At 42.7% G+C, this 26,146-nt stretch overlaps 3 protein-coding genes across 4 annotated transcripts in view; all 3 read right to left on the minus strand.

Annotated features, from left to right (window-relative positions):
• Positions 1–3,541, minus strand: part of LOC103649669 (protein SUBSTANDARD STARCH GRAIN 4, chloroplastic) — a 31,195-nt gene extending 27,654 nt beyond the window's left edge. The window contains exons 1-4 of one of the 2 annotated variants that reach the window (XM_008675404.4): positions 1,366–3,541; positions 531–729; positions 351–410; positions 20–124 (exon numbers count right to left, since the gene is read on the minus strand). In XM_008675404.4, the coding sequence (XP_008673626.2) occupies positions 20–124; positions 351–410; positions 531–729; positions 1,366–3,158 (2,157 nt within the window). In that variant the 5' untranslated portion in view covers positions 3,159–3,541. The remainder of the gene's footprint in view (positions 1–19; positions 125–350; positions 411–530; positions 730–1,365) is intronic. The other variant, XM_008675405.4, reaches the window with a different exon arrangement.
• Positions 3,542–5,744: 2,203 nt separating this feature from the next.
• On the minus strand, positions 5,745–8,491 carry LOC100282684 (uncharacterized). Its single transcript, NM_001155591.2, has 3 exons — positions 7,811–8,491; positions 6,523–6,772; positions 5,745–6,415 (listed from the first exon to the last, which is right to left on the minus strand). The coding sequence occupies exons 1-3, from the start codon at positions 8,168–8,170 to the stop codon at positions 6,051–6,053; spliced, it is 975 nt and encodes a 324-aa protein (NP_001149063.2). The 5' UTR covers positions 8,171–8,491; the 3' UTR covers positions 5,745–6,050.
• A 1,031-nt stretch (positions 8,492–9,522) lies between these two features.
• On the minus strand, positions 9,523–14,350 carry LOC100192511 (Syntaxin 32). The gene is made up of 5 exons (NM_001137731.1): positions 14,011–14,350; positions 12,142–12,392; positions 11,868–12,037; positions 11,064–11,261; positions 9,523–10,000 (listed from the first exon to the last, which is right to left on the minus strand). The coding sequence occupies exons 1-5, from the start codon at positions 14,261–14,263 to the stop codon at positions 9,841–9,843; spliced, it is 1,032 nt and encodes a 343-aa protein (NP_001131203.1). The 5' UTR covers positions 14,264–14,350; the 3' UTR covers positions 9,523–9,840.
• Positions 14,351–26,146: the final 11,796 nt, after the last annotated feature.

Raw genomic sequence — 26,146 nt, forward strand, 5'->3', positions numbered from 1 at the left:
GGGTTAAATGTAAACGTACAGAAAATGATGATGGGGCATCCAATATCTGAAAAGCAAGACCTTTCACATCAAGCTGACCATGAATGCTTGGAAAACTATCGCCCTTTGACATACAGATATGCACCTGTAATAAGCATACCAAATGGTGAAGCATGGTATAAGAAAGCTTCATGAGAGATTTGTGTCTTGGCATGGCTAATAAGTAAACCCTATTAAGTTCAGACACTCATCCAGAGCATGTGAAAGCCTGAAAGGTCACATCTCCACTTATTTTCAAAAATGAGAACATGTAACAATGAAAGCAGCGGAAAAAGAACATGTAATGTAAGAGATCATGCTTAGCAAAGTACCTCACCGGTAGCTCTTCCTTTGTGCCAAACAACAGGTATTTCTAAAATTCTTTCAAACAGCTGCACATGAAAACTACTTCTCAATGCAGAAACTAAACTTTCAACATTATTTGTTGTTAAGCGGACATAATTAAATGATAAAACCATCGTAAAACAGAAATCACAAAGCAGTATCATTACCGGGGCAAATGCATCGACTATATTGAGATTAGCATGCCATGTTTCCTCAGCTATGTCAACAAATACATCTGTAGAAAGATAACCCCCTCCTTGAGAAGATCGGTCTTGCCTCCACTCCATGCAATTCCCAGTTACATGCACGTGTACACGATTATAATTGTTTTTGAACTTGACATGACCACTAGCATGCTTCATTTCTCTACAATACACACGCAGTCAGTGCAAACGAAGTAATGGGGTCTTTCAAAAATGTAAATACTACATAATCCCTCTGTCCTATAATGTAGTGCATTCTATAGATTTTAGGGCAGATTATGAGAGAACACAATAGACGCCTGTGCCCTCTTATTTCCTAATCAGATGCTATCATCAACATGATTAATGGTGATTGGCTCATAAATGGCAAGTAACAAAATAATACCTACCAAATTTGAGCTACTATTTAATGCAAACTATTTTCTACCCCCTAGAATCCCTTATATTTGAGAACAAAGAGTGAATGGTTGTATATGCTATATTACAGGATGGAGGGAGTAAGATCAAACTTTGAGCTGAAATCAGTCTCAAACCTACAGCATAATTTACAGTGCATTCTAGGCTAAGTTAAGTTACAGTGCATTCTGCGTTCCCAGGCTGTGAGTGTGATGCTTTAGCAACTTTACTGTGGAGTGGTAATTTATAAGATAGGTTATAGGTTAATACAAATACGAAAGCCTAAGTTGGAAATATTTATTGTTCACAATGTCGCAAGTTGATTGGAGATAATGTGCTAGGAAGATAAAAAACTACAGAAGACAACATATCTGAAACAAAGATGGAAAAAAACAAATCACACCTGGGTTCTTGATCACCATATCCCAGAAGCATCAAGTTACCTCCATTGAAATACACAGAATCCAGGGTGATTGGAAGTGCATTCTGAACACCACCAGGATGGATCTCACTAACCCCTTCTGTAAGTTCAGCAGAGAAATCTCCAGGACCAATGGCAAATTGTGACTTCAATTTCTCAATTTGAAGGTCCAGAGATGCCCAAGGTGAATTAAAACTGACAGGACAACTCTTTAATTGGAACGGCCAAAATGGCACCCAGTTGTGAGCATGTGTGCATGAACCAAAATTCCCAAAAATATTTTCTTGGTGTGGAACAGGCTTATTTCCAGAAGGATTCTTGGCCTGACCGATCTGCAGATCTTCCAAATTGTGCCATAGTAACAAGTTATCCAAATTACTTGAACTGCACTGACTAGATAGTTGACTATGCGATGGGGATTCAGCCAAACTCGTTGATGCAGTCTTAGAGTTGCTGACAGTTTCATCATTTGAATTGATTCCACTGCCACCAACATTGGCATGACCACCATCCGACGAGCCTTTTCCTGGTCCAGGAGATGAATCATCAATATTAATGTGACCTGTGTTCTGAAAATATGATACAGCAGCATCTGCACTGCGTCTAAGAATCCTTTGCTGAGAAGAATTATCAACATCTGGAATAACCTTGCTGGGAGCCTTTCTCATGTACCTGAGCCTACTAGGGCTTGAAATCACCCTAGACCAGAGGTTGATCCCTGGAATGGGCGATTTGAAGCCAAAAGATTTCTCCAAATCTGCATGCTTTGAACCAGAGTCGATGCCTGTTGCCAAGTGATGATCATTCTTGTGCATTTGATCAGCGCAAAGGGGTGGACTGGACTTCCCAATCTCGGTAGGCCCATCAGCCTCCAGAATCTCATTACTGGACAGAGGAACCGATTGGCCGCTCGGAATGGTGTATCCCTTTTCAGCGGCTTCCCTTGCGGCTTTATCCCTCTCCTCGTTCCATTGCTCCGCGGCCTTCTCCCTGGCAAGCCTCCTCGTCTTGGTGCGGTAGTCTATGCCCTCCTCCCCCGAGTGCCTCTTGACCGTGCCCTCAGAGGGCGCGGGAATCCCGAGCCACGAGAAATCCTTCTTCTGCGCCACCAGGGCGGAGGGCTCGGACAGCACGGCGTCCACGACGACCCTTCCCCTCCTAAGACTGGCGAAGGGGCGTACCCTAATCTTCATGACGGGCACCTCGGCGCAGGAGAACTCCTCCTCGTGCGGGCCGATGGAGCAGGTCTGCAGCGTGATCCCGATCGGCGAGATGCTGCGCACCTTGCCGAGGCGGACCTCCCGCTGGAGGTACTCGCTGAGCGCGGAGCATGCAGCGGGCAGGAGGCGGGCCTCGACGAAGGAGCGGGCCCGGAGCTGCGCGAACCAGGAGAGCGCGCCGGCGACGGAGACCACGGCGGCGAAGACGGAGCAGCGCACGAGGAAGAGCCCCTCCCGCCATACCGGCGCGAGCGAGCCGATCAGGGCCCGCGGCCACGGGAGCAGCGACGGCGCGGGGCTGTGGTGGGCGTGGGCGCGGTGGTTGCTGTGGTGGGCGTGGGCGTGAGCGGCCTCGCCGGGGGAGGCGCTGGAGTCGGAGACCTTGAGGCGGAACAGCCGCGGCGGGTCGAAGCGAGCGAGGGTGAGGAGGGGGCGCGAGGTCAGGTGGAGGCTGCGACCGCGCGGGCGCCGCCGCCGGCGCGGAGACGGGCAGTGGGGGAAGAGGAAGGGCGACGGCGGCGCGAGGGAGAGTGAGGCGCGGGGGCAGTGCGACATTGGGTGGGGAGCGAGCGGCGCGTCGGCCTCGCGCGCCTAGGTGACCATTTGCGTGCGGCGAGAGGAAGGGGAGAGTAGTGGTCTGAGCGCGGGGCGAGGTGACAGGGAGATGCTTGCCTTTCGCTGGAGCCGTTTCGTCGTCGCGCACTCGCGCTGCTGCTTCCTCTTTGCCTGGCCTGGTGAAAGCTTTCGCTTCCACGCCTCGCCTCCGTTTTCTTGTGTCCATTTTTCTTCGTCTTTGTCTTTGGGTAGGCTAATGGTTTCTGAGAATTTGGTCTCTTTTATTTTTAGGAGTTGTCGCATCTAATCAGTATGCAATGCGAGTGATGGTTTGTCCAGTTGAAAAAGTCTGTATCAGCTTGCACAAGGTAAAATGTTACAGTCAATTCATCGAGTGGGCTCACATGAATCCCAACGAAATTGATAGTACTTTTTTAGAAAGAAAAAAACGAAACTTCATGCATCCTGTGTTATGCCAAATACTACTCCCTCTGTTACAAATTAATATTCGTTATAGTTCTTAATTTTTATTAAATAGACGATAATAAATTTAGATACATATATAAAACATATACATCAAGTAAGTTTTGTATTAATCTATTAAAATTCTAAAATATTAAAGAAGAATATAAATATTGTATAGTACAACGTACGTGTGTTATGACAACAAACAATTATACTCAATACTCATAAAAAATAAATTTAATATCAGAATCAACATGGTCCACATTAGATATTAAGTTGATAAGAACAAATATTAAACCTTATCGTAGCGAAAAGATTGAGAAATGTATGAATTGAAAATGGACCTGATCTTTTGTTTATGGGTAGCTCGTCCTTCTTTAGATAGCAAGATTGTATTATGTGGGAGCCAAAAAAGAAAGAACAAAAAGAGAACGTCTATCAACTTCTCTTCTATGTTTTCCTATTTGTCAGGTCCATATTACAAGAGCAATTGTGTTTCCAACCAAACATTATGCTCATTTTAAAGCCCTTCCTAAAAATAAAGAGTGAGCTAATCTCCTAAAAGAGCTAGAGCTAGAACCGATAGAGTAGGAGCCTCCAACTCTAAAGATTAGGGACATGTTTTTACTTTCATTTGAAATCATAATTTCACGAGATTCAAACCTTAAAACTATCTTCAGTAGACTCCTTATCTCATGTCTTATCTCATTTTCTATTCCAAACACCACTTTATAAAAACAATGCAATTTACAATGTATAATAGTATTTTACACGGCCGTTCACGACGTGATGGAGATGGTCTAAGGGTAATCCTTCGCCCTACGAGAAGCTACTGTTGGAGAATTCAGCTTGAACAAAGAAACCCCAATATTTTAGAGCTAACTAACAGTCAATCTATGTTTGATATTTTCTTTCAAGATCGACTTCGTACTTGAACAAAACAATAAGAGCGATAAAAAGAAAAAGTTAAATGTCTGAATTCACTCGAGCATGAAGATCGAAACTATTCGATCACCTCCATTATACGCCTGAAGGACGAAGACAGATTTTCGTAAAGTCAAGCAAATTAAAGCTACTAGACAATCTTAGCAGGAAATAAAGAGCATGTTCGTTTGACTTTAGTCCGTATTAACTTATACTGCTTCTATAGTATTTTATTTTTATAGATTGCAGGTACAAAGTCTTTAGGAAAAAGTCTGATCATCATTAGGAAACCAAGAGTTGATTGAGAAGATAAATGATTAATTACTCTTCACGGATAAACAATTATAATTTTATAGTTCAACAGTATTTAGAATTTTAGATAAGCAGTTACTAAAATAAAAAAAAAACACTATAAATACCTTTTGACACCACTGTTCACGGACCTATCTGTTTGGGGGCAAGCTTATTTTCTTAACAGCCATGAATCAAATCTTACAAACCATCATATTACAACATGTTACACAAAGAACCGTAGAGCGATGAGGGTAATATCTTATAAATCATCAAACCACGTACGTTATTATGTTGTTATTCCATAGACTTGCAGTTGTAGAGCAATGAGGGTAATATTAAGGACCAGTTTGAAAGGCAGGAATTATATAGAAATTTTACAGAAATGGTTTGAATTTGTACTCGAACCGTTCGTTTACACCAATACAGACCAATACAGCTCTGGATTAGTATGGATTGGAATTAAATCCACGCCATAAGCCATAATTCATGTCCCAAAATAATCCAAGCATACTCAAAAAAATTTATTCGGTTAAACTCATCATGTATTATAACCTAAGGGTTTAGAAATTTTTTAAACTATGGAAGACATAGATTCTATTCATAGCTCATTAGGTATAAAAAAAATACATGAAGATATTGCACAAGCTTATATTAGAATTCATGGATCAAAAGAATAGCTAACTTTAATAGATACATGAATTAAATAGTAGATTTAATCTTGTCATAGGATTAGGTGTAACATATAGATTCACCAAATACAGACCCGGATTAAATACAATACAGACCCAGATTAAATATATAGTGAGATTTATTCCCTAGTAACCGAACAAAGCCACGGGGATCGCCTCAAAGGTACTGCAGTCTATAGAAGTATAAAAGGCACATTTATATATATAAGATAAAAGAAATCAGGCTGGGGATAATTTCGGCAAGTGTACCCCCGCCCTCCTCATCAATGCAAGGATTTAAAAATCGGACTACAGGCGGTGCTGGAGTTGTTCACGAAGTTTATCATTGGATGAACAATTTAAAGCACAATTACACCACCGTTTTGCAACCACAAAGGCCTTTCATTAAATTCTGAAAATGAAACTCAGAAAGGCACTTCCCAGTCATAAATACGATAACTCAAAAAAGTTTTATTGCGAGTCCAAAACGAACAAGGGGATATCAAACTCACAGCACCCAAACTCAAAACTTTATGCCCATTTACCGCACGGGCTGCTGGTTGTAATGACTCTTTTCTTTCTTCTTGGCCGCCGCAAGCCTTGCACTCCTTGCTGCAGCCTCGGCAGCGGCAATTTTGGCAGCTGTGTCCGTCTCTCTGCTCGATTTCTTCTTCTTCATTGATGCCATCTTCTTCAAGCGCTCCTTCACATCCACAGCAGAAGTATCTTCATCAGGTCCTGCACTGGCAGTCTCCTCTGACCCATCAAGTGCTTCTTGTGTTTCTTTTCCCTCCTTTGAACTCTTGTCCTTCTTTTTCTTCTTCTTGGAGGCCTTGCTCTCGGGAGGAGCAGGAGCATCTTCCTTCTTCTCTGCATCACCAATTTGGTTGGTACCTTTCTTCTCAGCTGCAAGAAAACATAGCATGAGAAAATCGAGTCCATACAATCAACAAAACCACACAAGAGAGCTATTGATATCAGGCAGTTTTAGTGGCAGCATGTATGATTCTCACCATCCTGTGCAGTGCTGCTAGAATTTGCAGAGAGTCCCAGCTCAGCCAATACTGCATCAAGTTCTGCTAGTTCCTTCTTTTTCAACTCCTTTTTAGACAGCTGCCTTTCTGTGTCCTTGGGTGGCGCAGCCGGGGCCGCAGCTGTCCTGATAGCAGGTTCGGCTGGGGCATCTTCCGCATCATGTTCAGGTTCATCCTCAGGTCCATCATCAACCTCATCATCAAGGTCCCCATCATCACTCTCAATGTCCTGCAGCATATATAGAAGTACATCTAAGAATATTATCAGAGAGGCTAAGTGGCTAGCTATAACGACAATCAGCAAAACATGTTCCATTCCCTCGAGATGAGTAAATTATACTCCCACTTAACAAAGTTCAATTTCAAAGAAAATTTGACAGAAAACAAGTAGAACAATAACCAGAGTTTGCTATGACAGACATGCAGCACATGTCATGTATAAACATTTCCAAATCACTTTGCTTACCCAAGACATAGAAAAACTTGGAACAAATCCCTGTCCAAAGTACACCTTTTCTTTAGCAGAGGGATTATCCCCAACAGTATTAGTACAAACACAGCTTGTAAAGAGCATCACTGTTGCTCTCAATTGCAATATGCTCCTTTAGACCACAGCTAATTGGAACAGTAAAAAGTAGTGAGAAAACATCCATAATACACACGACGAGCCTCTTTGATTCTTTACTGGCAATATGTGATAATACAATTATCCAGCATTCTCTCCTCATTGGTCATTGCTCAATCTATTAATTACCAAGCATTCTCTCCTCATTGGTCATTACTGAATCTATTAATTGCCAAAAAAGATAGTATGGGCTATATATATATAGCGATATGGGCATTAATACACCAATTTACCAATTCTGCTTATGTGGGGTAACTTCGCGTGTCAGTTTGTCAGCTAATCATACACTATACAGCAGAACAACCCTTCTATCATTCAAAGGACAAATTTATTTTCACATGATTTGCAGCTGAAATTTAGTGTTTCAATACCTACACCAGAAATTGATTGCCATATTGCACACAAGACGCACGGCCAAGGCGAATAATTGCATCCGTTACCGACACCAATCGCAAAAAAAATGGCATAATGGACAAGTAAACCTGCAGATTGGTCTTACTCCAAGGATTCCGCAGCAGCGCCAACTGTCAACTAACCAGTACGGAGATTAAACAGCAACGAACAGTCTGAAGGTATAAGAACATTTCATAGGCACATTCCACAAACAAATCACAAGGCACATAGAGAAGGTGGAAAATATACCTCCTGAAGGGCGGCACGCACAGCATCATCGACGTCTTCCTCTTCCTTGGCGGGCTCACCGGCAGTGCCCCAGACGGGGCGCGGCGGCGCGGTGGTGGCGAAGTAGTCGTCGTCGTCGTCGTCCTCGACGTCCGCCCAGGACTTGGTGGTAAGTGGCGCGGGCGCCCAGAACAGCTCCTTCTGCGGTGGCTCTTGTCGCTGCGCGGCCCCCTCGCCGTGCTTCTTCCTGGAGGAAGACCCGGCCGCCTTGCCTTTGTCGCCCTTCTTCTTCTTCTTGAGGGACTCGAGCGCCGCGAACACGTTGCCGGTGTTGAGCTTGACCTCCTCCGCCGCTCCACCCCGCCTCCCGCCGCCCACCATGCTCCCTGACCGCCGCGGTGGACCCCGGCGAGGCGACCCGAGCGGACCCCGAACCCGAATCTGAATCTGTCCTGCCCGCCGATCTGCGGGGACGAATCGGCGCCGGGTGTCCTCGCCGCCGGGGGATCGGACCTGGATTGGGATTCGGGTAGGGGTGGAGGCGCGGTTGCTAGGGTTTTGAGATGGGCGGAGACTGGAGGCGGAGGAGGGGACGCGTGCCGCAGCCTTCACCTGACGTTTGTTTAAAGCAGCGGCGCAACGCAAAGACGAGAGAGAGGCTGAGGCCTCTGCCTGAGGCACGGTGGTTTGCTTTGCTGCCGTGCGGCTTGCGCTAGCTAGCTACAATTCTATCCACACCCCACCAGCGTGCAGCGTTACGCATTGCCACTTGCAAGACGCCCAGACGGTACACGCCACGCGCTGTGGTGCAGCGGCCTCGTCCTCCCGCGCCTGATACGTCACGGGCGTGTTTGATATGCGGCTCGAAGCCTGGTCGAACCCATGGGCTGCAACGTCAGTCGTCACGTGTTGATTTTCTTAGCCCACCAATGCTATTCCCAGTATATAGACCATGTACGAAAAGTTACTAATTTAGTCACTTTAGTTTAGCCTCGTGAATATGCCATAATTTGAATCAAACAAAGCTACATTTGGGCATATCGGATTTGGTACATGAAAACTAAACAAGCTCACTTGTATAGTATGAACCAGGCCTCTGCGCTTGAGTCTTCACAGATAGGAATAAAAATAAATATCCGAATTGTTAGAACAAATTTCATATTTTAAAATAAATATATATGGAATTTAATGTCGACCTAAAAAGCATATTATTATAAATAAAATTAAAATTTTGCATAAATTATTTTATGCTTCATTTGCTCTCTACACAAAAAAAATTGGAAATGTATTCGAATCCGTATAATATATCCAAATTTTATATCGTCGTTTCAGAAGGTATATAATAAATTTGATGTTTATGAATCTTTATAAACTCAATGCTAAATTTGTGTAGCAAATTATATATCACATTTATCCACAATCAAAAAATAAAGACAATTAATATCCGAATAAGTACCGTCCCAAATCATAGAGACTGGAGTCATGACTCATGAACCTTGTAGAAATATGAAATCGCAAAGCTGGGTAGTGATATCTGGTTCATGTCAAGTTATTTTCTTTTCTGAACCGAGCTAAAAAGCGCAAGAAAAAATTGTAACTAAAAAAAATAGAAATCTAAGCGCAAAAGAGGCACCATCCAGGATTCATGTATGATTATAGTAGTCATGACAGACCCTACCTGACAGATATCCTACCTGAAATTAGCGAATGAAAAGAGGATAAACAACAGATATCAGAAACAATCAGAATAGCATGTGCCTGAACTAGCGGGGCATACTCCCGTATAGGTATAGTGATCTGACAAGAACGAGAAGCGGTTTTGCCACCTGCCTATTACTGTCTGGCGAGTTGATACATCAAATACAGTGGAGATATTGCCAATCAAGAGTAACGTAACAGGACTCGAACTCCTCCCAATTTACATGGCCACAAAAGGGTGAACGATGGCTTATCGTCCAGGGTGAAAATTGTGTACACGGTGTAGTATGAGTAAAAATAAAAGAATACTACGCATAGCGGCCAGAGCACCTCGGGCAGAATGGTACAGAAGGTCAAGCCACGAAGAATATGAAGATCATGAGGAACACCATCAGCACAAAGAATATCTTCATCATCAGCCACCTGTTGGACGAAATGCTGTTGAGATACTTCAGGAGCTGGCCCTGCGCTCCCTCCACGTTAGCCACTGTTTCCTCCATGTTCTCGTCAATTCTGTCATAGGGGCAACCCGTCAATTGATAGCCAATAGGACAAGTCAATGCAATACAATAAGGGCAGCGTGGACTGATAATACAGGAGCTGTTTGGGGGATAAGGTCCATGAAGATATATGCTCCTACCAATGCCAAATTTATCACGCGATTCTAATCAGTCAGGTACAAAAGTTGGTTCATTGTTTCCCTGCACATAATTTGGCACATAGTGTACCTTTTAAAGGCTCCTTGTCCGTGTTTGTGACATAGTACCGTGGTACTGTTCACATGCCCAAGGACTGCCTTGACCTTAACAACAGTCTCCACCTTCCTAATGGAACATACCTTACTTTTCTAACTAGTAATAGATAAAAGTCCAAAAACAATAGATATGGTACCGGTTAGCTTTACCTTATCATCATAATCTAATTATTACTTATTAAGAAAAAAATAGAAAATCCAAACCCTACCCTAATGCTTGCAGTAGGTACTGTTCGAGTATCAAGTCAAGCCAGTGTCTTCTTACAAGCTACCCAAACAACCAAGCAGCCAGCAATTTTTCAAAGCCATTGTCTATGTTTCTGTTATGAGAGGCAGATGGCTGCGAGGATTAGAGGGCGATGGCTAGGTTAGAGGGCGACGGCTAGGGTTAGGGGCGCTGGGGAGGCCGGTCGCAGGGCTTTGCCCATGGCAAGCAAGAGAGAAGGGATTTCCTTCTATTCTCTTGCTTACCTTCAATTGATACAATCTCTTTCCTTATATAGACTCTCCTTATATAGAGAGGGACAGAGGGTAACTTGACCCCTAAGCACTAGATCTAATCTTATCTCTAATTCTAATCTTATCCCAAACTAATCTATCTTTATCTAAACAACCTGAGGGGCGTGGTACAGTGCCACCGTTTCAGACAATTTCAGACAATGTTCCTATTTGATAAGGCCATGAGATTCTCTGGGTGAGGTCATGATATATTAACACAAACACTGGCTATATTAACACTCAAAAATGAAGATATGGACCAAGTTCAAATGAGTTCTTATTTCATGGACAGTAGATGGATAAAATTTGGATGAGGAAGTTCACCTGATTGCTAGCTCTCCCTGTTGAGAAACCATGGTTGCCAACTGTGTAAATATGTTGCTCAGCTCATGGATTGTTGATTCCACATTTTGAAGGGCCTCAGCTCTGCTCTGCATGTAACTGTCCTGCTGCACTGCCAATTGTTGCTGCTGTGCGAAAGGCTGAGATGATGATGCCCCATGGTCTCCATTAGTTTTCTTCCTGGTGAACGGGAGCATAAATTTAAGAACACAAACAATGGTTTGCATGGCTAAGCAACAGATGCATTCTGCCAAAAGCGTTGGTCTAGCCAATTCATATAAAATAACTTCAGGGCACCATAGAGACAACAAATAAAAAAATATTAGCTTATTTCAATATGTACATGTGTGCCAGCATTCAAGATCTCAAATAACAATACAGACAGAAATGTGAACCCAAATGAACCAACCTGTGTCCACATGGTAAATTAACAAATTTCATGAGTGCTAGATCGTTCCATAAAAAATTAGTAAGCAAGAAAATACTCAAATAAAACAGTGCAACAAGCAATACATAGCATTGAATGATTAGTGTGAAGGTTGATATACTTGGTCAGACATGAGATATTTTATGGAACAGTACCTCTTTTGTACCACATTACATACATGAAAGCAGACAACTAAGGTGATTTTGAATAGACTAAAGTAAGTGAGAGGTTAGCAGGTAGCAGCCCAATGTCCAACATACAGCTAGCATAGCTTGTGAAAGGGCAAAAATAAGGTGATTTTGAATAGCTGCTGACAGATAAAAGTATAAAATCATCAAGTTCTGTACGTGTAACAGTACCTCTGGAATAATGGGGTAGATGCAGAGTCGCTGGCCCATGGTGCTGGGGGCACAGATGACTCTGATGGATCCCTAGCAACAAGGGGTCGTTGACGGATGAATGGATTTGACGCGTCCTTTGCAGCTGACGAAGAGAACATTTGCCTTCTATTTTCATGAACCTTCAAATTCTGCACATCAAGGGAAAAAATGTTTTAAGCGACCATCTATGCTCAAGACTTTATAAGGGAGGAAAGGAGCACTATAGTTGACGGAACAAACAATTTTATCTGACCTCTGTTCGCATGGTAAGAACTTCTTTAAATTCTTTTGTTGCACTCATCAGACGATTTTTTAGGTTGTCCACGACTGTAGTGGAATGATTTGATGTGTCCTTGGAGAGACTGCCACTCTCATTTTGTGAATTGCAGAGAGCTTGTAGGTCTACAACAGCAGAATTCAAAGCCGTGATATCCTTCTTAATGACTGCAGTCAACTCTTGAATCTCCACTGTAGGGTCATCAAAAACAGATGTTCTCTTTGCCACTGCAAACATTCATTGTATAATATCAGTTCCAATGTTCCATAGAATGGCGCAATCTCTACAAGTGCATAATATGTGAGTGTTGACGATAAGAGATTCATAATCATATGATCATATCACTGATGAGGTTTTTGTCATAATACATAACAAGTGCCACTGGAACTAATGCACAAATTTAGATCTTTTGGCTGCATCATAGCATGTCAGAATGTTGTAGACTATATGATGATTAAGGACATAGTAAAATACAAATGCACCAAAAGCAGCAACAAGAAAATACACGTTTTGTCCAGAAAATTTGCAAAGCTGAAAATTTTGCAGCCTGCCCTACTTTGAATTACAAATGGAAGACTAGAGTAGTGAAATCATTTAGAATGGACTCCCATTTAGACATTGCCTGGACAAGTAGGAGAACATATCATTGATGAGGTTTAGTCATAGACTCATAATACATCGCAAGTGCCACTCGAACTAATGAACGGAATTAGATCTTTTGGCAGCACCATAGCATGACAGGATGTTGTAGACTGTATGAGATTAAGAACATAATAAAATATGAATGCACTAAAAAAGTGTCAACAAGCAAACACACATTTTGTCAAGGAAAATTGCAAAGCTGAAGATTTTTGCAGCCTACCCTACTTTGCATTACAAATGGAAGTCTAGAGTAGTGAAATCATTTAGAACGGACTCCCGTTTAGACATTGCCTGGACAAATAGGAAGTCCAGCCATGTGAGCTATCGGCAAACCAAGCTAATGCTCATTGACATGATATGGTGCAGATAATCTTCAGTTTGAATTTGAAAAAAAGTGGCACAAATCTACCCATATTTCCTCAACAATGCTCTTCATCAGCATTAAGCACAAGGTTCGATACATGAAAGCACAAACACAGCGTAATAAAGCATTAGTATCAAATGGCATTATATCAGATCTGACGCTATCAGAACAGCACCAACCGTCAAGTAGCAAACAAAAGTAATTGAAAAGAATCAGTGTTCTTAAGGCGTTGCCTAGACGCCTAGGCGTCCAGGCGCTCCGGCAAAACTGGCCGCCTTGCTCGCCTTACCCGCCTAGGCGTCGCCTAAGCGCTAAGGCGGTTGTCTGGTGCACTTGCTTGCCTAGGCGCCTTAAGAACACTGGAAAAGATATAAATTCGATTCATGAATGCCTTGCCAGACTATGGTTCCTGTTTGGTACACTTGCAGCCACATTACAATCATAACAATCATGCAGCATCGAAGCATCTAAAGTAGCAAGTTGACAGACAGAATAGTTAACTTAGCTTGTTTTGGCCGATTACGGCGCTAATAAACTGCTAATGGCATCGCTGAAATCATCAAAACAGCAGCCCAACACACTTTAGTATCAACGGGAATATAGCTGATATACTCGGTTAAACAGTAAGGGTCAAAAGTGTCATGATATTCCCAAGCTAACTGCAAGCACAAACACCTGGCAATCACTACCGACAGAGTAAATCACTAGCCAAACACCCTATGCACCACGCGCGTGACGAGATCTCGCCGCCAATACGATGACTAGCCTTTCAGCTAATCTTAAGCAACGCGCGAGAACCGATTCTGGAAGTACGGGAAGGAATAGGACGGAGGTCATACATTTCGCAAGGCGGGATAGCTTCTGTGAGGTCTGGTGGATCCCGAGCCCGATCTTGGACGCGCGGTTGTTGAACTCCGAGCGAGCCGACGTGGCTGCGATCAACCCGTCGAGGGGCCCGGTAGAGCTGCTACTCGGCGCGGCGGGGGCTGACGACGAGGAAGGTACGGCGTGGCGGCGCGCTCTCTCGACGGCGGCGCGGAACTCGTTGGTGCGGTCGCGGAACGACGCCTGCGCGGACCGCGTCGGGATCATGGCGGACCCCGGGCGATGGATCTAGACGCGGATCTGGATCTCGCGCTCGCCCTCGACTCGTGGGTGGGAGGGGGGTGGGGTTCGGGGGAGGACCGGAGGAGCACGCGAAGGAGGGAGACGCGGTGCCGATTTTTTAATTTTCTAGACCTTTTAAAAAAATGCTCATATTTATGTTTGAGAAAATTGGATTTGGACAAAACAAATTGTTTCGCACTAATAGCATTGACTTGTAAAAATAAAACAGGACAAAACATGTTTTAATGTTTCGGATATTTTTGTCATATGTACGAACACGTGCAAAAGAAGGGCGTAGAAAGTAGAAAATGTCTAAATGATATTAAAACAAATGTGACATGTTTTGTCCTGTTTTTTATAAACTCAATGTTACAAATGAATGTTTGGGTCTTAAGGCTGTCCACACTTATGTTGTTACAATTTAACGTCTGGTTTACTGGAACTGGTGGGAGTACCATTTTTTCCCAAATTCGTTTAAAATCTGGAAAGTTTATTTTAAAATAAAAGTCTAACTATTTTCCTGATATATCATGTATTTGTTTTTAAAAAAAATATAATTGGCATTTTTTTGTTCAAAAAATGAAAACTGACTGAAAGGGAAATAGGCTTACATCTTTTCCTAATTGATTTTGGTGGTTGAATTGTCCAACACAAATAATTGGACTAACTAGTTTGCTCTATACTATAAGTGTTACAGGTGCCCAAAGGTTCACAATAAACCAATACAAGTCAAAAGAAAGGGTTCAAACAAAGGGAGCAAAAGATAACCGAAGGCAGCCCTGGTCTGACGCACCGGACTGTCCGGTGTGCCACCGGACAGTGTCCGGTGCACCAAGGAACTCCAACTCCGAACTCGTCAGTCTCGGGAATTCTGGGAGCCACTCCGCTAAAATTCACCGGACTGTCCGGTGTAGCACCGGACTGTCCGGTGTGCCAGCGGAGCAACGGCTACTTCAGCGCCAACGGTCGTCTGCAACCGCATTAAATACGCTACAGTGCGCGACAGAGTCAGAGCAGCACCAGAAGGCGCACCGGACAGTGCACAGTGACTGTCCGGTGCACCACCGGACTGTCCGATGGCCCAGAAGACAGAAGCTCCATCGGCCGAACCCTAACAGTCAGGTGACGTGGCTGGCGCACCGGACAGTGTCCGGTACGCCATTCGATAGCAGCCTCCACCAAACGGCTTTGGTGGTTGGGGCTATAAATACCCCAACCACCTCACCATTCATTGCATCCAAGTTTTCCACCTTCCAACATATTACAAAAGCTATATCATTCAATACAAGACACACCAAAGAGATCAAATCCTCTCACAAGTCCTTAGTTCAATTCCAATCAAATAGTGACTAGTGAGAGAGTGACTTGTGTTCATTTGAGCTCTTGCGCTTGGATTGCTTCTTTTCTTTCTCATTCTTTCTTGTGATCAATTCAATTGAAACCGAGGCAAGAGACACCAATTGTGTGGTGGTCCTTGCGGGGACTTAGTGTCCCGTGTGATTGAGAAGAGAAGCTCACTCGGTCTAAGTGACTGTTTGAGAGAGGGAAAGTGTTGAAAGAGACCCGGTCTTTGTGACCACCTCAACGGGGAGTAGGTTTGCAAAAACCGAACCTCGGTAAAACAAATCCTTATGTCTCACTCTTTATTTGCTTGCGATTTGTTTTTTACCCTCTCTCTCGAACTCGCTTATATTTCTAACGCTGACCCGACTTGTAGTTGTGCTCAAATTTTGTAAATTTCAGATTCGCCCTATTCACCCCCCTCTAGGCGACTTTCACTGACTAAAAGTATTTCTCGTCGAGAAATCAACGATTGCAAAATGGAAAACCTATGGAAAACCGATTTCTCGATGAAATTTGGCGGTTTCGTCGATTTACCACCGGGTTTTGTCAAAAACATGTTTTTAGTTTTTTGCATTTAAAATATCAAATCGGTCGATTTTTAACGTTTTTTCGGTTAGTATTTGGATTCAAGACAGTACGGTAAACTTTGGTTGGTGGTGTGGTACCGATATGCATAACATCTCGATATCATGGACTATGACGTGAAGCTCGAAATCAAAAGCGGAGCTAAGGCTCAGTCTGTTCAGCTTGTCCCTGGACTCCAACTTAAATGTGGGATCCAATAGAGAATCTTCAAAAATGAATGCACAAACATCCACATTAAAATCAGATACAAATACAAATATTCATAGAGTAAAATGAAATGAAGTAGTGGTCCTATAACTTAGCAAACTGTGTTACTTGAGTTTTTGAACCCAGAAATCCAGTAAAGGAGGTCATCTAACGTAGTTGGCACATGCAAAATAGTCTAAAAATCGATTTTGCTCAAACCGAATGTCATTGTCGTGACAGAATGGAGCATAGTGATTGAAGTCCGGATATCTAAATGACAGATATGTCAAATTTGAGGACTCACAGTATGCCAAATTTGAGGACACAGGTGACTCCAATATGACATGCAACATCGACATCTAGTTTAAGCAAACCTGTTTTTATTGAATTTTATAACATAATAGTATGTTGACGTTTCCTTTGTGTGTGCGTAAATACACGTATGGTTTATAAACGAAAACGTGAATGCAAAATGCATTTATGTTCCTCCAAAACACTGCACCTTACTATCAGCTACGGCAATAATTTCACGGATCATACAAGAACAGAAATTCGATAATTTTTATAGAACCCCACGATTAGAGCTACAAAGTTAGCACTTCCCGTGAGTGTCCAATGCCTTCGCTGAAACTCCTGAAATAATATGGAACTATGAAATAATATGGAACTATGCTGGAGATTTAGCACTTCGAGTGAGTGTCCAATGCTACAAAGTTACCGAGGATGGTGACGCATCCAATTTATCCAATTTTTGTTGATTGATTTCATATATAACAGAGTGATTTTAAAAGTAAAAAATTATACTCAAAAGTTTAACTATTTGATTCCTCAAAATTTCTCGAACGGTGTCGTTTCATTACAACTGGCTCAGGGACTGCCCTAAGGCTATGCAACGGAGACGACGACAAGGGGCCTAAAACTAACAGGGATCCAATATTTAGTATATATAACACTATATAATACACCAAATTAAACGTTACAAAAAACCATCCAACCAAATAACCCACATATCCAAATTTTTTACTAAATGCACTAAACAAATTGCACCCATACTTAAAACAACATTAAAATCAACGGTTCAGATCGTTGAATAACATTATCTCTCTTGCTCACTCAAATCTAATGGATAATATTATTTGGATCATCCTTCAGCCATCTCCTCCTCGCGTCCCCACCACTGTCAACCCCTTGCCTCGCGCCACCATCGTCGTCGTCCACCCCTCTCATCCCTTTCCCAGGAACGTAGCGTTAGCATGGGTGCTAGTAGTAAAATAGTATAGGTAGCCAACAAGCCGGTAGGGCTTAGCACACGGACGTCTGACGCACACACACTACGCGGCACGCGTTGCCCACTGCCCAGTCGTCACGCTCACGCCGTTGCACGTCTATACGACCACACCCTCCGCGCGATTGTCGTTCACCATCTCACTGATCTAGCCCTCTAGCATTCTAGGGCGCTGGGCGCCACTGCGCCAACCGCCAGGCACGCGCGTTCAAGCAATTTCTTATTTCTCAACCTATGAAGTGCTAATATGCACCGCTATATATTATCTAGCGTCGTAGATATTTCAAAAACTAATTTCAATGTATATCACCATTTACCTATGAAGTGCTAATTTGATCTATTGCATATCATATAATATTTTATATAGTCTAGAGGTCCTACCACGATCAGTTCGTCTGGGGCTCTCAAAATCATAGGACCAGCGCTGTCTGGCTCCGAAATCAAACGCTACATTAAATCTTTTTATATATCGTCTTCTGGTCTATGACTCAATAAATGATGTTTAAGCATGTATCCTTTGGAGGTATTTGCTTCTCTTTGAGGTTTTCCGTTATCTTCTGTTTGCATTTTTTTCATTCAAACGTCAAAGAGAGAGAGAGAGAGAGATGGAAAGTACAAAGTTCATCAATCAAAACTTCAGAGACCTGCTATCCTTGATTTGGTTCATAGAACCTCGACATACCAGTCTGTTGTGTTTATAACGTTGCCAAAATTGGCCTGGCTTGTTACTATCTCGCTAGCCTTCAAGTTGGCAGCCACATCCTTCGAATCTCATAGTGCAGGAATGGCAGTCTGTTACCGGGTGTTTGGTTTGAGAAATAAGCTAGTTCACTATATTCTTACTTCTCACTTTTTTTATTTGGTTTGTGTCAACTCATTTTTTATAGTTACTTAGTACTAATATAAAGAATAAGGTTATCCTACTAAATTTAAGGAATAGACCTATAATATACCACATTATTTTGGATGAAGTGATTTCTCAAACTAAACACCCTTTAGTCTCTCCTTATTAGTCTCCTATACCTGAACCTTTTCAGATTAGCTAGCAACTGGAAACCAATCCATCCTCGCCCTACCGACAAACCAATACAAATGCAAGTAGACACAAGTCGAAGATAGACACACACTCACCCCCCACCCCTAACGCAACAGCGGCCAAACGCTGAAACTTTTGACCGCGTGCGCAGTTTACTTCCTTTAGCTCATTTAGCTGCATGACTTGTTTACTAGCAGCATCAGTTTGCCGACAGCATTTTGGTTGTGAAAGCAGGAGGATGGAGGCCGCACAGTTCTCACTTCTCAGTTGGGTAGGCAGCATCCCATTCCCATCCAAGTTTTAGGCGCTTCTTTGACAGGACTTGAGTTGGCAGAAGCAATCTCTCGTCAGAGCAGGGCTGTTACAAAAAGCTGGTGTGGCTGTTACAAAAAGCTGGTGCATGCATTCTTAACGTTATCACCTACACGTACGAGCAGAGCAGATATGTTATACGCACATTATTCAGAGCATTGAAAACATGCCTGAATATGAGGTGCATGCACTAGGAGTAAATATATTTGTTGTATAGTAACTTTTAAAGCTTTGCAGCACTGCTAGATATTTAGATGAGTCAGAATCAGAACTCTGATCATCGTTGTTGCTCCACTCGGGCAGATATTTGTCCTAAGTGCCAACTCCATTGGGATCGTCATCATCCATAGATGCATGCATGAGTTTGAGTTTAACTAAAGAAATGGGATCGCTCAGGTAGTGGGGTAAGTAAGGATGCAAGAGAGACGGGCTAGCAAACCATTTTTTCGCAGCATAATTATGACCGATTGATCTCTTTCTTGGCAATTACTTCACTGCGCAACATATAAACTAAATTATTTGTTAGATTGCATCTCTAAATCCCATTTTTCTCTTCGAGTCCATATCTTGTCTGAAACTTACTAGTTATACATATCACTACCGAAATCGAGCGCTTTGTCGAGTGCTTGAAGCACTCGACAAAGCCTGAAAAAAACTTGGCAAAGAGCCAAATTTCGGTAGTGTATTCATTCGTCGAAGATAAAATAAAAAAAAAGTAGCCATGCAATGCTTAAATAAAATCTTTCCTGTGAAGCATGGCAATTCGTGAGGTAGATCTGTGTGTTGGAGATCTTCCATGCATGTGCTTAGAGTGTGTTGGATCCTTTTGGTCGATCTCCTGGTCAGATGCAGCACGAAACAGTAGTTCGAAGAAATAACAGTCACCGCTACGTACGAGCAATAGGATACTAGCATCGCAGTACGAACAAATAAGGGGATCCGAATATTTGGAAATAGATCACAATATACAGATTGTAGTACTTTTTATGGGGAAAAGGTTCGATACTAAATTAAGGTTTTTTCCCAGTTTAAAATAAATTGGTTACAGTTATTTAGAGATTAAACCGGACTTTGTTTTTTTATCTAGTAGAAAACATAAGTGTAGGAGGAATTACCTTTGAAACCAGCCGAAGTGCTATATTCTTCCTAGCAGGATTTTTTACAGTTTGATTGCCAAAAAAACTGTCCATCTTTTCAGTTCAGTAGTCAAAATCAGACTTTCCCATTAGTCCAATGGTCGTCATAGATAGACTTCTTCTTTTTTTGCATCGCGATGCACGAGAGCGTTCTTTGTTAATTGATTTAGTTGGATTTATTTATCCTTACTAGAATTAGACGCGCAATCATAGTGTGGTTGACGACATGCGTCGCACACGACTATATACCCTTACGCTAATCCGATCCGAGCTGGAGTGCAAAAGACGTGGCGGCTGTCTGACGAAACGAGCTAGAAGCTAGCGCACCTCTCCCACACATTCCGCGTGCACGCGGCTTGTTCTCAGATTATAAGTTACTACCACGCTAGCATAAAGTTGGCGTCCCAGGGACAAACACTTGCGATAAAGAAAAGGGACACAAAAAGTGTAAAGCGCCTTGGTTAGTTGTTCATCACGAAGCAAAGCGAGGCCATGAGCTCGGCATATCGTATTTAATATCATATTTATTTATTTATTTATTAGGTTCCTGTGGTCAAATATATATATGCTCACTCGGTTTGGATTCCTCCACGTAACGCAGGTGGTGCCGTATATTTTTGTAAAATCCATTTGGCATTATTCTTTTATCAATGAGCTACATGACCACAATTAAGGAGATTCTTTTAGCGGTACAGTTGTTTTTCAACGGTGAACGACGAGAGTCTCGTCAAAAGCAACGTGCCTATATCTTTAATCTCAAGATCCACCCTATCAATAAACAAGTGCGACATCAGGGCCGGGCCAGAGAAATTTGAGGTCCTGTACTAAATTTAAAAAGTGTAATATATGTTTTTATTAAAAATCAGTAATAACAATCTGCAAGTTACAGTAATATATATTATAATAGAATATCTAAAGAAACATTTCTATTTTATTTGAAAAACATCGTTCTTTTGGTGGGTTTTAAAAAAAATCTTATACAATATGCTTATATTCGATCTTCTCCAAAGCTTCACTCTGCTATTGTGGCTAAATAATACGTCTTTTTTATCATAGTAGAACAAAAATATGAATTTAGTAGCTTTAATTTAGAGAACCTTGTTCAGGCGGACAGATATGTTAAGATTTTATGAAGATTTATTCTTTAGTGCAGGGGTTGGTAGTTTCGTTTCAACACAGAGGTATGGTAGCGAGGAAAATATGTGCTACATATTAACATGTGTAGAAGATCATAAAACTAGAATATATATATATATATATATATATATATATATATATATATATATATATATATATATATATATATATATATATATATATATGCTAAATTTTAGGGCCCTTAATTTTTGGAGGCCCTGTGCGAGCGCACGGCTCGCACATGCCTAGGCTCGGCCTTGCGCGACATCATATCCCCATGTCGTCGCCGCGCTCTCCTCTTCTTTTCTGGCTACACCTGCTAGTATAGGTGTACATTCGGGTCGTTCGGCCCGACCCGGCCCAAGCCCAAAAAGGTTGTATTGTTTGAATTTTGGGCTAGTCCGGCCTGTTTGAATTTCGAGTTATGCCGGGCCGGCCCATGGGCTTAGCCCTCGGCCCATGGCCCGGCCCGTAATTGCTTAAACGTGCTGGGTTCATTTCGGGCGACCCGAAATTATAAAAGCCCAAAATTCACATCAGGGTCCAAAATTCATTTTTTGGCCCGAAATTCAATTTTTGGCCCGAAATTCACATTAGAGCCCAAAATTCAAAACAAATAAAAGATAAGACAAATAAATTTGACAAAAATATTTTACAAATTATTTTGTTAGAAAGAAAAAGAGTATAATCAGCTCTATATATAGTTCGTAAGTTCATTTTATTATCTAATGTTCATAACAAAAAATAAAATTACATCACATACTCTAATTCAAAGCTACAAAAAACATGTAACTAACATTATCTCTAGCTTTGTTTTTTTATCAAGTACATGAAAGTGTGAATAAAGTGTGGTTTTAATAAATACTAGTCGGTTACCCGTGCGTTGCGACGGCTTACTGAGAGCACCTGTAAAAACTTATAGCCACAAAACTTGGTTAAGTGTTAGAGATATAATGCCAAGTGACTATAAAGCGAGCTCTTGCGAATCACAACAATCACACAAAAAGCAATCACAAGAGACACGCGAGTTATCCCGTGGTTTGACAAGTACAACACTTGTCTACCTCCACGTTGTGGCGTCCCAATGGACGAGGGTTGCACTCAACCCCTTTCAAGTGATCCAATGATCAACTTGAATACCACGGTGTTTCTCTTTCTTTCACTATATCCCGTTTGCGAGGAATCTCCACAACTTGGAGCCTCTCGCCCTTACAATTTGATGATCACAAAGAAGCACAGATGTAAGGGAGGGAAAAGCAACACACACAAGACTCAAAGCAAGAACACAAACACGCACACAAGTCACAACTTGAGCTCTAAGTTCACACACGGAGTTCTCAACTCAAGAGGAGCTCAAATTGCCATCACAACGAATCAAATGCGCTAGAATGAAGTCTTGGTGCTTAGAGATGATCAAAGAATGCTTGGTGTACTCCTCCATGCGCCTAGGGGTCCCTTTTATAGCCCCAAGGCAGCTAGGAGCCGTTGGAAGCAATCTGGGAAGGTAATTTTTGCCTTCTGTCGGGTGGCACACCGGACAGTCCGGTGCACCACCGGACATCCACTGTTCACTGTCCGGAGCATATTGCTTTCCTAAATTGGCGCAGCCGACCGTTTAAGATTTGGAGCCGTTGGCGCACCGGACACTGTCCGGTGCTCCCATCCGACCGTTGGCTCGGCCACGCGTCACGCGCGGATTGCGCGGTTGACCGTTGGCGCAGTCGACCGTTGGCTCACCGGACAGTCCGGTGCACCACCGGATAGTCCGGTGCACCACCGGACAGTCCGGTGAATTTTAGCCGTACGCTGTTGACTGTTTCCCGAGAGCGGCGACTTCGCCGCAGACGACTCACCGGACAGTCCGGTGCACCACCGGACAGTCCGGTGATTTATAGCCGTACGCCGCCGTCGATACCCGAGAGTAGGCTGTTCATCGGGACTGGTCCTGGCACACCAGACACTGTCCGGTGCACCTAGACCGAGTAGCCTTTTAGCTGTACATAGCCAACTTTTATTCAAAATGATTTCTCCTGTTTCTAGCACTTAGACATAATACACTAGTCTTCAAAACAATGGACTAAGTCTAGAAACATACCTTTAATCTTGATTTGCACTTCTTGAGTCTTTGGCACAAATATCACTCAAAGCATTTGTGTGGAGCACTTAATCACCAAAATCTTATAGAAATGGCCCAAGGACACATTTCCCTTTCAATCTCCCCCTTTTTGGCGATTTATGCCAACACAAAAAAAACAACTAAAAGAAGTGCAACATCAATGCAAATGAGAAAAAAATTGTTTTTGATTCAAATTTGGCATATTTTGATCATTTTTTGCCACCACTTGGTTTGTTTTTGCAAATCAAACTCAATTTTCTATCTCTAAGTCAAATTCACTTGTTGAGGCATAGAGAGAGGTATTCCAAGAGAAATTGATCAAAGATTCAAAAACTCCCTCTTTTTCCATAATCAAACATTCTCCCCACAAGAGACCAACTTTTGACAATAAGAGACAATAAGAGTATTTTGACAAAACAAAAGCTCTAACTCTACTATTTTCAAAATTCTCAAGTGGTAGCTGATCCATTTGTTTTGGCCTTAATTTCTCCCCCTTTGGCATTAAGCACCAAAACGGGATCATTATTGGCCCTTAAACCCCATTGCCTAACCAAAATCTTCAATTAAGAGTAAAAAAGGCAATAAGGGCATAGAGATGAACTTTGAGTAAATTACCCTCTCATCGGAGTGCAGTGGAAGTCTTGCATGGTCCAAGCTCATCTTTTCCCTTTCAATCCTCCTTTGAGACTAAATTAAGAAAACTCAAGCACATGATTAGTCTCAAAGGGTCAAGTTGTAGCATTTCTCCCCCTAAATATGTGCATCATTCACACATGGACTTGTGAGGTCCGGGGATCCCTTGCACAACTTGAGCACCATAAATAAGCAATAAAATGCATAAAGGAACATGATCAAAAGCATAAAACACATGTATGCTCTAGATCAATCCAAGTTACGCGAATCTAAGACATTTAGCTCACTACGTAGCCTGCAAAAGGTCTTCTCATCTAGAGGCTTGGTAAAGATATCGGCTAGCTGGTTCTCGGTGCTAACATAAAACACTTCGATATCTCCCTTTTGCTGGTGGTCTCTCAAAAAGTGATGCCGATGTCTATGTGCTTTGTGCGGCTGTGTTCAACAGGATTGTCCGCCATGCGGATAGCACTCTCATTATCACATAGGAGTGGGACTTTACTCAGATTGTAGCCAAAGTCCCGGAGGGTTTGCCTCATCCAAAGTAGTTGCGCGCAACACTGTCCTGCGGCAACGTACTCGGCCTCAGCGGTGGATAGGGCAACGGAAGTTTGTTTCTTAGAACTCCACGACACCAGGGACCTTCCTAGGAATTGGCACGTCCCTGATGTACTCTTCCTATCGACCTTACATCCAGCATAGTCGGAATCTGAATATCCAATTAAGTCAAAGGTAGACCCCTTTGGATACCAGATCCCGAAGCAAGGCGTAGCAACTAAATATCTAAGAATTCGCTTAACAGCCACAAGGTGACACTCCCTTGGATCGGATTGAAATCTAGCACACATGCATACGCTAAGCATAATATCTGGTCTACTAGCACATAAATAAAGTAAAGACCTTATCATAGACCGGTATGCCTTTTGATCAACGGACTTACCTCCTTTGTTGAGGTCGACATGTCCGTCGGTTCCCATTGGAGTCTTTGCGGGCTTGGCGTCCTTCATCCCAAACCGCTTGAGCAAGTCTTGCGTGTACTTCGTTTGAGATATGAAGGTGCCGTCCTTGAGTTGCTTCACTTGGAACCCAAGGAAGTAGTTCAACTCGCCCATCATCGACATCTCGAATTTCTGTGTCATCACCCTGCTAAACTCTTCACAAGACTTTTGGTTAGTAGAACCAAATATTATGTCATCGACATAAATTTGGCACACAAATATATCACCATCACAAGTCTTAGTAAAAAGAGTTGGATCGGCTTTCCAAACCTTGAAAGCATTAGCAATTAAAAAGTCTCTAAGGCATTCATACCATGCTCTTGGGGCTTGCTTAAGTCCATAGAGCGTCTTAGAGAGCTTACACACATGGTCGGGGTACCGTTCATCCTCAAAGCCAGGGGGTTGCTCTACGTACACCTCCTCCTTGATTGGCCCATTGAGGAAAGCGCTCTTCACGTCTATTTGGAACAACCTGAAAGAATGGTGAGCGGCATAGGCTAACAAAATACGAATCAACTCTAGCCTAGCCACAGGAGCAAACGTCTCCTCAAAGTCCAAACCTGCGACTTGGGCATAACATTTTGCCACAAGTCGAGCCTTGTTCCTTGTCACCACCCCGTGCTCGTCCTGTTTGTTACGGAACACCCACTTGGTTCCCACAACGTTTTGCTTGGGACGTGGCACCAGTGTCCAAACTTCATTTCGCTTGAAGTTGTTGAGCTCTTCCTGCATGGCCAACACCCATTCCGGATCTAGCAAGGCCTCTTCTACCCTGAAAGGCTCAATAGAAGAGACAAAAGAGTAATGCTCACAAAAATTAGCTAATCTAGAGCGAGTGGTTACTCCCTTGCTTATGTCACCCAAAATATGGTCGACGGGATGATTACTTTGAATCGTCGCTCGAACTTGAGTTGGAGGAGCCCGTGGTGCTTCTTCCTCCTCATCTTGGACATCATGTGCTCCCCCCTGATCACACGCCTCTACTTGAGGACCCTGTTCTTCATCTTGAGTCGGGGGATGCACCATCGTTGAGGAAGAAGGTTGATCTTGCACTTGGTGTTCCTGTGGTCGCACATCTCCAATCGCCATGGTACGAATTA

The sequence above is a fragment of the Zea mays genome, chromosome 3, assembly GCF_902167145.1.
Source record: "Zea mays cultivar B73 chromosome 3, Zm-B73-REFERENCE-NAM-5.0, whole genome shotgun sequence".
NCBI lineage: Eukaryota > Viridiplantae > Streptophyta > Magnoliopsida > Poales > Poaceae > Zea > Zea mays.

Bases quoted from the DNA above. Each gene is read 5' to 3' on its own strand.
- LOC100192511 (NM_001137731.1), bottom strand. From the start codon at position 14,263: ATGATCCCGACGCGGTCCGCGCAGGCGTCGTTCCGCGACCGCACCAAC. The intron at 12,393-14,010 runs GTATGACCTCCG...GAATGTTTGCAG, and splicing joins GCTATCCCGCCTTGCGAAAT to TGGCAAAGAGAACATCTGTT. The intron at 10,001-11,063 runs GTGAACTTCCTC...CCCCTATGACAG, and splicing joins CAGGGAGAGCTAGCAATCAG to AATTGACGAGAACATGGAGG.
- LOC100282684 (NM_001155591.2), bottom strand. From the start codon at position 8,170: ATGGTGGGCGGCGGGAGGCGGGGTGGAGCGGCGGAGGAGGTCAAGCTC. The intron at 6,773-7,810 runs GTATATTTTCCA...TATATGCTGCAG, and splicing joins TGCGTGCCGCCCTTCAGGAG to GACATTGAGAGTGATGATGG. The intron at 6,416-6,522 runs GTGAGAATCATA...GTTTTCTTGCAG, and splicing joins TAGCAGCACTGCACAGGATG to CTGAGAAGAAAGGTACCAAC.